Source organism: Temnothorax longispinosus, chromosome 6, assembly GCF_030848805.1.
Source record: "Temnothorax longispinosus isolate EJ_2023e chromosome 6, Tlon_JGU_v1, whole genome shotgun sequence".
Classification (NCBI taxonomy): domain Eukaryota; kingdom Metazoa; phylum Arthropoda; class Insecta; order Hymenoptera; family Formicidae; genus Temnothorax; species Temnothorax longispinosus.
This window is the reverse complement of record NC_092363.1, coordinates 13,813,112-13,826,149: the sequence shown is the minus strand read 5'-3', so window position 1 is coordinate 13,826,149 and position 13,038 is coordinate 13,813,112. Positions and strand designations below refer to the sequence as shown.

Below are 13,038 nucleotides of genomic sequence, written 5' to 3'. Positions count from 1 at the left end.
ATGACTATCTTGTGTCAATCTCACAACCTGCTGTTAGTCGCGCAATAAAAGCAGTGGCAGTAGGTATTACCGAAATACTAGCCGATGAATGGATTCAGTTCCCAAGAACAGAGGAAAAGCGAGAAGCTTTAAAAAGAAGGTAATTTTTTTTAATTTAAAATTAGCAAATCATCCATTTATACTTATGATTATGCTTTCATTTTTTCTAAATAATTGTAACAAATTTATAAGAAATATTTAAGGCAAATATATATAACTACTTGGCTATTTCCTGTATCTAATTTATTATTAGCATATTTTTCCAATATTTTATTTGTAAAAATATATTTTTACAGATTTCAAGAAGAACGAAATTTTAAAGGTGTTATCGGTTGTATTGATTGTACACATGTGGCTATCGTAAGACCCAAAGAACATGAAGAAGCATACGCAAATCATAAGGGTTTTTATTCCATTAATGCGCAGGCAGTAAGTTGATATATTACAAATAATATTTATAAATACACGTCATTTTTACATTCAATTTTTTTAAAGAAAATTGATATATACTTATATTTTTTACCACAGGTAGCCTCCCATGATTTAGAAATATTAAACATAAATGCCAGATTTCCAGGAACGGTGCATGATGCTTTCATATGGAGATATTCCGCTGTAAGGAACGAAATGATACGCTTATATGATACTGGAGATCGATCAACGTGGCTGTTGGGTTAGTATTATTATCACTGATTATTAATTTACTTTATTTTAGTGACATATATATAAATATTTATGTAATTTACAGGTGATGCAGGTTACTGTTTAGAACCTTGGCTAATGACACCCATCCCAAATGCACCAGAGGGAAGCGCAGAAGCACGATACACACAATGTCATACTTCTGCTAGAAATTGTGTTGAAAGAATGTTTGGTGTTTTAAAGAATGTATGGAGATGTCTCCTCAGTCATCGTGTTTTACATTACGATCCTAGAATGGCAGCAAACATAATCGTAGCTTGTGCTGTATTACATAATATACGTTTTCGTTATAATCTTATGAATCATGAAATTGACATTGATGAAGAGGGTGAAGCTGCAGCTCAGCAAAGGGCTATACTTCCAGATGCTCTTCAAATATGTAATCGTATTAGAGCTCAAGCTGAAGAAATTAATGGAGCTGATGAAGGGGATATGAATTGTAATGATAGGTTAACAGAAGCAAGAAGAGTTCAAAGAAGAATTCTTCGCAATCAGTTTGGTTTACGTCAATAAGAATCAACAGTCTAAGTTATAAAAATTACTTTTATTATTAATACAATTTTTATATCATGTAAAATAAGTATAAACGTAAAATAAGATAGATAAGATAAGACGAGCATAGAATAGACAAAAAGTTACTACTCTTTTGTCAACATAAAATTCTTTTTAGTAAGACAAACATAGAATAGATAAAAAGTTACTCTCTTTTCAACATAAAGTATTTCTTAGTAAGGCAAACATATAGAACAAATAAAAAGTTACTCTTTTCAACATAAAGTTCTTTTCAGTAAGACAAACATAAAATAAATAAAAACTCAGTCTTTAACATAAAGTATTTCTTAGTAAGAACATAGAACAAATAAAAAGTTACTCTTTTCAACATAAAGTTCTTTTTAGTAAGACAAACATAAAATAAATAAAAACTCAGTCTTTAACATAAAGTATTTCTTAGTAAGAACATAGAACAAATAAAAAGTTATTCTTTTCAACATAAAGTTTTTTTTAAACATAGAACAGATAAAATTACTGTTTTTAAGATAAAGTTCTTTTAGTAAGATTTTGAATAGTTTCCGACAAAATATCTAATGTACGATCATGTAAGTTCATAGAGTCTCTTAAAAGTTCGTTTTGTGCTTCCGTTGCAGACGCGATACGTTGTAAATTTTCACTTATTGTCTGCAAAAGTAAGAAAATTATATTACTGACATTTATTGTATAAATTGCGAAATTCGATAATTACTACATTTAATATATAGATATTACTTTCAACCACTTCAAGAGAATTTTATATTTGATAATTTTCAATAGGGCAATAAGTGCGCGTAACATATATAAAAAGATGATATGTATACAATATACCTGCAAATATTTGCTCTGATCCTCTTGTACATTTTGAAAATAACTTGTAGCCTCTTTAACGGAAGAGTACCTCATACGTTTTTCTATAATAAAAAATTTTTATTTAAAAAAAACATTTTATATGTATATTACAAATTAGGAAATATAATAATAATGCAGAGATACTAAAATATATACATGATATATTATAAATTTGTACTTACTACCAAGACTGATTGGAGTAGATATATTTGATGTACTCGTATTTGTTTTTAATGATTCTAACTTTGTCCTTAACCTTGTAATATTTGCGGATGCACTACTAGTAGAGGTATTATTAATACATTTTGAAGATGTTGCAATAGCATTGGAAGTACAGGATGGACTGTTAATTTGATGAATATTCTGTTGCTTCGGAAAATTAAGCAAACTTGTATTTTCAACAAAAGTCACATCTCCATCACCAGTTATGTCGGCTGTTGCTATTACCTACATAAAGAAACATTTAATTTAGTAAAAATCAGTGCGTTGTATATAAAACAATTAAAAGCATTATATTTGTATATCATACTATAATATATTATACATACAACAGCTTGTTCTTCACGAACAGCTTGTTCTTCACGAACAGCTTGTTCTTCATGAACAGCTTGTTCTTCAATTTCCTGTGGATCAGTATTTTCAATATCCTCAGGATCATTTGTCAATCCTAATATCAATGTTGCATCAACCATATCCTATGGAAATAAACGAAATAAAAATAATTAAAAATATGAACATTTTATAACTTTCTTTTGTAATAGTCTTTTGAAAAAGCAACAAACCTCAGGCTGTTCTCCAAGACCTACTTCCTTTACTGGTAAACCCACAGATGATTCACCTCCAATAATTGATAATATTTTTAAATCAGAATCTTTAAGCTGAACTGGTTCCCCGATATTTCCAGTAAGTTGTCTTTGTGCTTTACCCTTTGCTGCCCGCGCTCTAGCTTGGTTTCTTTGATCACACCAAAGCTATAACATATAATATAAAAGTGATGATACAAGAAAATATTATATGAAAAATGAGAAGAACATATGTAATAAAATTTTAAGTGTCAAATAGAAATATATGTAATATATAAAGTCATACTTTTTTCCAATTATCCACAGTCTTTGATGGTCCTTCTATAGAATTTAGTTTTTCAGTTAAATGTTGCCATTGCTTATCGTGGGTTACTTTTCCTTTCGCTCCCAGTAATTTATTTGTAGCAAAAGCAATATGGTTTTGCATGTATGAAATTAGATATTCCATTTGCATATTGCTGACTTTAGGAGCCCTTGTTTTTTTTTTAGCAATCTCCATACTCTAATAAAATTAATATGTTTTATTAGAAATAAGTACATCCAAAAGTAGAATATTTATCTATCATATTATGTGCACACAAATTTAACCAAAGTATATAAATAAGTACCGAGATAAGTACCTTATCTATAAATGTACATATAACCTAAAACACGATAAACGATTGTTTATCTATATTATTTGGTTAAATTGGTAAATAATTTAATCTAAAATAATCAAGTTGCAATCTCTATCATATTACATACATACTTTAACCAAAGTATATAAATAAGTACCTTATCTATAATAAATGTACACATAACCTAAAACACGATAAACGATTGTTTATCTATATTATTTGGTTAAATTGGTAAATAATTTAATCTAAAATAATCAAGTTGCAATCTCTATCATATTACATACATACTTTAACCAAAGTATATAAATAAGTACCTTATCTATAATAAATGTACACATAACCTAAAACACGATAAACGATTGTTTATCTATATTATTTGGTTAAATTGGTAAATAATTTAATCTAAAATAATCCAGTTGTATAATATATATTTATATATTTTAGTAATATATATGGTATAAATACTTACTTTACGTATTTCTTTCATATATACTTATTACACATACAATTAATACGCATAAATAAATGTTTCCGTCCGGAAAAAATCACGCGACTTACAATTTAAATCTTCAATTCTGATTCGCTTATAGCATATGGTGTCATCATTTCTTCCTAGTTCCTTTGGGCTTTGCGTTATATTTCCGAAGATACCCAAACAACACGGGACTCATAACGCAAAGCGTTAACGAAGCCTAAAGAATACGATTTCCGAAAGCAATGCGTTACGGGGTAACGCATTTTGCGTTAGCGGAGTCATAACGCAAAAAGATACGCCAAAGTTTGTGCGTTACTTACGTCCACGACTACGACTGTCATATGTGCTTTGGCCCTAACTTTAGTAAAATAAATTTTTCTTTTTAGGCATGAATACAAGTTGAGCACGACTGGAGCCGGGGAAGGTCTTTAAAAATAGGTATTTTTCAGGAATTTTTAATTAGGTGAACGAAGAAAGCGAATAACGTTAAACTTTGCATGTTTTTTTAATCTTATTTTAAGAATATATTTTTATTTTTTAAGTAAGAAAAATATTCTTATCTATGTTATATCTTGATCACTAAAAGACGTAAATAAGAGATGAAGTAAATGATTCTAGCTGTTCTAAATATCAGAAATGTAAAAACCAAAAACTTTCTTATTCAAAATAAGTGATGGCTATCGTCTGAACTAGAATAAACATTGTTTATTAGTTTTTTTTTTAATAAAATACTAATAAAATTTTGAAAAAAATTATAATATTTTTAATAAAAAAGCCGCTTTTACACACAAAATAGAAATATTGATTTAATTCTAGTTCAGACAATAGCCACACTTCTGCAGAATTAGAAATTTTAGAGAAAGAAAATTTTAGCTTTTGGTGTTTCAGATACCTAGAACAGCTAGAATTATTTACACCGTCTGTCATTTATAGTGACAAGAATATAACAGAAAAAAAGAGCATTTTTGTTACTTAAATAAAAATAAAATTTTAAAATAAGGTGAAGAGATCATGCAAAGTTTAACGTTATTCACTTTTTTTGTTTCCCTGTAAAAAATTCCTGAAAAATATCTATTTTAAAGATATTTTAAATCAGAATACCCCCGTTAATAATTGTTTACATTCTCTTCCTGACGGAAGAGATTTTATCACCTCTCAATATAAATATAAAATTTATCTTGTCATGGTTTCATTCGATTACTCCGGCGTTTTTATATTTGTGATTCAATTAGATTTTATTGTTTATTTTGTTTATATTATTAGGAAATTGTTTAATGTTTTAGTCTAGTAGACTAATGTTTAATGTTTTAGTATGTTAACTGAAACATTATCATGTTTTAATATTTATATCTTCTTCTTTTATATTCATAGTAATCCGTTCCGAAGAAGACTAAAATTATAATAAGTACAGTCGAAATGTTATCCACGTGTATTGTTTATTTAATAAAATGTTTTTATTTTTATCCAATATCCTTTTGTTGTTGCTTGTAATTTAGCCGTAATTTGGCCAATTAAACATGCATAGGTAAAATAAATTTAATGAGAGTAAAAGAACATTATAAACTACAATTATTTCTCATAGTTAATAATATAATTATTGGTATGCATTTAAATATTACACGTATTATTATGCTAAAGTAAAGGTTTTTAATGTAAGACTTTTTTAGATAGAAAAGCATATGTATAGAACCGTGATTTTTATACATTATATTTGCGAATTTTAATTTTTAAGTTTATAAATATTTATTTAATTAATTATATTTGCAATCTTTATATATTTATAAACTTCTAATATATATACATATATATATTTATTTATAAATATAAAAAATAAAATTTGTAAATATAAACGCAAATGTAACGTATAGCGCATCGTCAATTTGCCAACTCGAGACTCGGCACTCGGCGAGACACGAGACACGAGACGCGAAACCCGAAATGCGTGGCATTGTGGTATAGCCGGCGCGTGCTAACGGCAACGCCGCGCCGGCAATGTCCCAGCTCAAGAGAAAAAGAGACAGCAGATCGTATGTCTGTCCTTCTCTCCCCGCTCGAAGCTTGCCGAGTGCCGAGCGTACACGAACAGAAGAGGGGTTTGCGCGACCAGCATATCCCCTCCATCTGAGTAGTTCGGACACGAACCATAGCACGGACACGAACCATGTGTGTACCGTTACCGAGCGTAACGACGTAGTTGACGTGCACTTTCTCAGGCGGCGCGTTAGTATACGTCCGCTGGAACGGAATGATCCCGGTGGCCGCTCTCATAGTCCGGTCAAATTAGACATTCAAGGTTACAATAATTCCGATAGAGCTGAAAATTCGTACGAATGTTCGGAACACCATTATAAATGAACTGTGAAAAGTCCCCATACATCCCGTGCCTGGAAAAAATTTTATTCAAGGTCAAAGGTGGCAAAAATGGGTTTTTTGTGTTTTTCAGCCGAATGGTAAGTTTTATCATAAAAATAGCTTAGACAATAATTGTAGATCGTGCAATTATCTATAATAATTGTCTCTATACTTTTTTCTGTAAGAGTCACCGTTTCCGAGATATAATCATTCAAAATGTTGAAAAACGGTGTTCTTCATAATATGCACACGTTTCCACGCCACCTGTGAGGTAGTGTAACTTGACGCGTTTTTTTTAACGTGGTTTCCCCGGTAGGTCTATTCCACGAACTATTGTGACCGTATTTAATTCAACACTATACTATTTAATAATAAAAAATGGAAAATGTTAAAAATAATGAAAGAGGTGTGAATTGTAATGAATTGGGTTAAATTATTGGTTTGATTCATAACCATCAAATACTTCTGCATCTTCTTTTTCTTCTTGTTCTTCATGTTGTTCGTCTTCTTCTTCTTCTTCTTCCTCTTCCTGCTGAGTGCAAATAAATTGTTCCAAGAGCGATTCATCAGATGTTTCCTCGCTGATATTGTATGAACCCTCTTCTGATGGCGATTCAACATTGGAACACGACTGGCCTTGACAATTAGTACATGCTAATGAACAAAACAATCCAACTTTTTTACAGCCGCATTTAGCATTACATCCCTTTTTACAATTGCAAAAAATTCGTGTTCCAATGTTGAATCGCCATCAGAAGAGGGTTCATACAATATCAGCGAGGAAACATCTGATGAATCGCTCTTGGAACAATTTATTTGCACTCAGCAGGAAGAGGAAGAAGAAGAAGAAGAAGACGAACAACATGAAGAACAAGAAGAAGAAGAAGATGCAGAAGTATTTGATGGTTATGAATCAAACCAATAATTTAACCCAATTCATTACGATTCACACCTCTTTTATTATTTTTAACATTTTCCATTTTTTATTATTAAATAGTATAGTGTTGAATTAAATACGGTCACAATAGTTCGTGGAATAGGCCTACCGGGAAAACCACGTTAAAAAAAACGCGTCAAGTACACTACCTCACAGGTGGCGTGGAAACGTGTGCATATTATGAAGAACACCGTTTTTCAACTTTTTGAATGATTATATCTCGGAAACGGTGACTCTTACAGAAAAAAGTATAGAGACAATTATTATAGATAATTGCACGATCTACAATTATTGTCTAAGCTATTTTTATAATAAAACTTACCATTCGGCTGAAAAACACAAAAAACCCATTTTTGCCACCTTTGACCTTGAATAAAATTTTTTCCAGGCACGGGATGTATGGGGACTTTTCACAGTTCATTTATAATGGTATTCCGAACATTCGTACGAATTTTCAGCTCTATCGGAATTATTGTAACCTTACCCCTATTTTTTGGGCTAATTTGACCGGACTATCAGGTTTCTCTCTGCTTCGTAGCCGAGCGTTTCGTCGGGCGCGAGTCTTTCCGTGTAACAGTAAGGTAAGGTTTCGACCAATCGCGTTGCTCGATCCGGCCGTCCGTAAAAATTTCTAATTAGCTGATCTAGTGGAAAAACTCCAGGCACCAGGGGCTGTGAGTGGCTGTGATTAATCGCAACCTGGTCAAACGGGACGCTCTCCCGTGTATGCAATACGGCCGTGTGTGCAATACGGCCATGTGTGCAATACAACCGTGTGTGCAATACGGCCGTGTGTGCAGCACGGCCGTGTGTGCAACACAGCCGTGTGTGCAATACGGCTGTGTGTGCAATACGGCCATGTGTGTAATACGGCCATGTGTGTAATACGGTCGTGTGTACAACACGGTCGTGTGTGCAATACGGCCGTGTGTGCAATACGGCCATGTGTGTCATACGGTCGTGTGTGCAACACGGTCGTGTGTGCAATACGGCCGTGTGTGCAATACGGCCATGTGTGCAATACAACCGGGCCGTGTGTGCATTACGGCCGTGTGTGCAATACGGTCGTGTGTGCAATGCGCTGTGTGCAATTACCACTTGGGTTGATAGAAAGACCCTCAAGAATACAAAGATATATACCACTTGGGTTAAGTTAGGTAACACAATTTTATTTTATTTTTTAAGAGTAGTTGCACTACAATTATTTTTCAAAGCAATATATATATTCTCTTTGTAGTTGGCGTAAGGGTGCCTCCCCATGCAGGACGGAATCTCGGAAAACGGAATCTCGGAATCATTCTGATTGGTTAGTCCCATGAGGCTATTGGTTAGCCTCATGGGACTAACCAATCAGAATGATTCCGAGATTCCGTTTTCCGAGATTCCGTCTTGCATGGGGAGGCACCCTAAGGAGAAATAAGGCTACTACCACTTAGGTTGGTACGTATCACTTGGATTGAGTTTGGTAACACAATTTTGTGATATAATAATCTCTTTGCATAAACTATCTTTATTGCTTATCTCCGCAGGGTTTGCAAGGCGTTTTTATAAGGAACGTTACCCAAACCTTTACACTACTACCCTTCTCCTCTCACTTTAACCCTTTGGACCAACAGCTTAACGTCTCTTCCGAAAGACGGAGCCCAGTTTGCTCCGCACAGGTGGGCGGCGCAGACCGACTTGCGCCCGGCTAACGTCGGAAATAAATTTACGTTTATCGGCCATCGGGGATCGTCCATTATCGACCTTACGTGGTCATCACCTGACATCCTCCGTAGGATCACCGACTGGTCGGTTAGGGAGGACCTGGAAACTCTCTCCGACCACCTCTGTATCTCCTTTAAGATATCCGGCCCTGGTCGGTCTGTCTCCGCTCCTGCACTTCGGCTGCCGAAGCCTGCACCGCGCTGGAATTTTCGTGAGGTGGACAAGACCCTCTTTCAAGAATCTATGGAGTGGTCATGTGCGGTCACTCCTGCGGATGACCCGCACATGATTATACTGAAACCGGACAAATGGCTTCACCAATGTTGTCGTGCTGCGGTTCCTCTTGCCCGACCATCCGGAAAGGGCCGTGGGATGTATTGGTGGAGCCCGGAGATAGCCCGTCTACGTGCCGAGTTTGTGAGGACTAGACGAGTGTGGACTCGTGGACGACGGAGGGATGCTCGTAAAGTTTCGGAGCGGAAAAGAGCCAACTATATAAGCGCTAACCTCGCTCTTAAATACGCCATTAAGAGGGCAAAATCCAGCTCCTGGCAGGAGCTGATCGACACCCTGAATGACGATCCTTGGGGTCTTCCCTACAAGATCGTTCTAAGTAAATTACGCAAACCTACACCTAGTTTGTCCTTTACCTTGGAACCAGAACAACTTCGTGATCTCCTGGATAAGTTGTTCCCTCCGGGTAACCGATTAGCCTTTGTTGATTTTGGACTCTTTATTTTCGCGCCTGGGGATTTTTCTTTCCTCTTGGGACTTTTGGGGGCGTCGGGCGCCGCCTGGCGGCGCTCCTGTCTTCCCTCCCTCCGCGGTCCGGTGCGTCGACTGGTGCGACATTCCCGGATCGCCTTTGGGGGGGCTGCTGGGTCGCGGTCGGCCGGCGCCCGGCGTCCCTGGGCGTCCCTGGGCGTCCCTGGGCGTCCCTGGGGCTTCTTGTCTTTTTCCGCTTCCCTCGGGCGTTGCCTGGGGTGCCTCCTTTTGGGTGGAGGTACCTTTCGTTTCGCTCTTTGAGAGACTTGCGTTAATCTTTCTTATTATGTACTCGAGATCTGTAGGAGTTTCTCTGGGGCTCGGCCTGCCGGGACTGGCTGGTCGTTGCTTTTTGTGCTCGGGTGTCACTGCTCACGCAGTGACTCCCCTGAGCTCTTTGCGGTCGCCGGTTGCGGTGGGTCGCTCCCTTGGGGGACTCTGAGTATATGACCTCTCTTCCTAGAGGATTGGCGGATGTCAATCCTCCCCTTTCCCCTTTCCTTTACTGATTGGTGATGGGTCGTCTTCTCATCCCTCTTGTGTCGAGGGACGTGTGGACTCATGTCCCTGTTTGCTACTCGTGGAACCCCTCTCCGGATAGAGGGGTCTCCTGTTCGTCTGGTCATGTCGTGTACATGTGGTCTGGGATGCGGAATCTGTGGTCGAACTATCCGCAGCCGATGAAAAGTCCCCTCGATGGCATGGCTACCCGCGGTCATGGCACGAAGGCTCTCCGAGGTGGTGGAACCACGGTTTTCTGACCGTGGTTCGTACTAGGAATGGGTTCTTCCGCGGACGAAACATCCCAGGTTTTGATCCTTCCGCTTGTGATCTTGTGTTATCATTTAGCTCTCTTCTGGCGCTCTGCGCCCGGATTTTGTCTCGTCATGTGATGTAATACTTCTGGTCTCCCGCGTGGCTGTAGTGAGAGTGACTGTAGTCCTTTGTGCTGTTTGTTCTGGGAGAGGTTTTTTAGTGGGTGCAAGCCCCACATATCCTGACAGCCGGGGTCAGGAATGCGCGAGGCATTTTTCTCTTCCAACGAAAACAAAAAAAAAAGGTTGCTCCGCACAAGAGCCTATCTTGCACGGAGAAACGCAGCTGCCGGAAAAACATTCAATGTTTACATGGCTCTAGTAGACTCGAATCTGGTTCCTCAGATTACGAGTCTGGCGCTCTACCACTAGACCACACTAGAGACCCTATAATAAGAGTCTGGTCATACGGTAACAGGCTTTTGATTGGTCCGCCATTTCACCTCAACTCCCGCCGAATTTTGAATCATGGTAATTTCAATAATCGCAAATTTTAACAACACAATTAAAAAATAAACGTTTTATAGAGTAAAAATATTGTTAATATAGTAGTTTAATTTTAAATCTTTATATTATATTTATGTAAAATTTAAAAAAATAATTCAATAAATCTGTTTATTATATTTTGTATATTATATATCTACACAAGTATCTGCTGTTTAAATGTTCTGTGTATTTATGTTTTTATATTGAATTGTTTATAAAAAATAATAAAAGAAAGTAAAGAAAAGGTAGAATAAACGGAAATTTTAAAAGTATTATAAAATTATTTATTTAACATGCATTGCCATACTTTTGCTATCGTATCTCTTGCTTAATGTGGTACACTTTTTCTTATTAAAAACTCTTAATCTAAATACGACAAATCGACTTATTATTTTTTTATGTAACTGGTAACAATTCAAAATATGATCGGTCTTAACCTTATTAAATTTATCTATTAAAAAAGATTTCAAATCTTTTATATTATCAAAATATTTCGAATAATGACGGAACATTTGTTCTAATTTCCAAAATAATATAAATGTTTTTATATTAGGAAAATATAATGAATTTGTTGTGTAACTTTTTAGTTTCACTAATTTTGCAAATGAATAGCGCAATGGTGTTTTTAATAAAACTGATTTTAAACAATTTGTACATGTTACACATATTTTATGAATTGATTGCAAAATATATCCAGCAATATTATATAAAGAATTCATTTCAAAAGATGACATGTTCAATACATTTGCATTTTCATTAAACAGTGGAATATTATTATTGTTATCTTCTATAATATTACTAGATTGAATCTTTTTTTTTTTCATCTGATATGTATTCAAGAAATCCTGACAAATATTGCTTATCATCGTCATCATAATTACTACTACTTATACACTTCATATACATTGCAACGGAAATTAATTTTAAATCATTTTTAAACTGTAGCGGATGAGGTATGACATTTTTAGCTCTTAGTTGGGAGAAAAGATTTTCAATACAGTCCTGTGTAAACCGAGAAGTAAAAATAAATTTAAATTTTTTATTTATGATAAGATATTTAGTTAAATCAATTATTGATTTAGTGGTAATTATTATGCCTCTTTGCACCGGTTTAAAATCACCTTTACCTATTTTTAATTGCTTAAAGATATTAATAACTTTACGTATTTATGTAATACGTATTTATACTTTATTAATAACTTCATTACGTTTACATCAAAAATATGTGTGTGAGATATTCAGTTACCTGTTAAAAATTTGTAAAACTCGCAATATCTTCTATCGCGTGCAATGGTATAGCACCTATATAATTCGATAGGACTGTCTAATTGCGTGCTGGTGGACACAATCGCAGAAATCCCTTTAGAGTTCCGTTCATTCTACTGATAACGAAAGCTGTTATTGCGTCGCAATAGTAATTTTACAGTGCACGTGCCGGCACGCGGTAGTTTCAGGTAGAGACCGTTTCAGGTTATGTGAGTTACGCCACCACACACGCCTGACACGCCACGACAGAGTGAGATAGTATATATATCGTTTTCTCTCTCGTGGGTTTTTGAGGAAAAATGTCGGACTTTGGCCAGACTCTTATTATAGGGTCTCTAGACCACACTGCCGCCCTATAATAATCTCTTTGCAATTGGCGCAATTTAATTTAAAGATTTCATATCTTTTTTTGAAATACATGTCACTTGAGTTAAGTTAGGTAATATAATTTTGTGAAGGAAAAATTAAAAATTTCACATCTTTTTTTTAAATACACTAGACACTACAGACGCGCGCTTCGCGCGCGCTATTTAACTTTAACATTATGCTATTACTATTACACTATTAACCCTTGATACACACAACTGTCAAAATATACAATGACAGCTGCAAATGAAGTAAGCGCAGCAAGAGAACCAATTGGCATCACGGAAAAGTGACAACAATACCTACGACATGCCCTTTTTAGAAGAGG

At 35.4% G+C, this 13,038-nt stretch overlaps 1 protein-coding gene and 1 long non-coding RNA gene across 3 annotated transcripts; one reads left to right on the top strand and one right to left on the bottom strand.

Moving 5' to 3' along the window:
• On the top strand, nt 1–927 carry LOC139815091 (uncharacterized). The gene is made up of 4 exons (XR_011732666.1): nt 1–139; nt 336–468; nt 568–712; nt 788–927. It is a non-coding gene; the product is annotated as an uncharacterized lncRNA (long non-coding RNA).
• Nucleotides 928–1,754: 827 nt separating this feature from the next.
• On the bottom strand, nt 1,755–4,518 carry LOC139815090 (uncharacterized). 2 transcript variants are annotated; one of them, XM_071781723.1, is made up of 7 exons: nt 4,011–4,518; nt 3,211–3,426; nt 2,904–3,092; nt 2,670–2,816; nt 2,304–2,568; nt 2,101–2,183; nt 1,755–1,917 (listed from the first exon to the last, which is right to left on the bottom strand). In XM_071781723.1, exons 1-7 carry the CDS (start codon nt 4,026–4,028, stop codon nt 1,774–1,776), a joined length of 1,062 nt encoding a protein of 353 aa, XP_071637824.1. In that variant the 5' UTR covers nt 4,029–4,518; the 3' UTR covers nt 1,755–1,773. The 2 variants fall into 2 exon arrangements, with proteins under 2 accessions (XP_071637824.1, XP_071637825.1); XM_071781724.1 differs by having other exon boundaries at nt 4,100–4,517.
• Between the last annotated feature and the right edge of the window lie 8,520 nt (nt 4,519–13,038).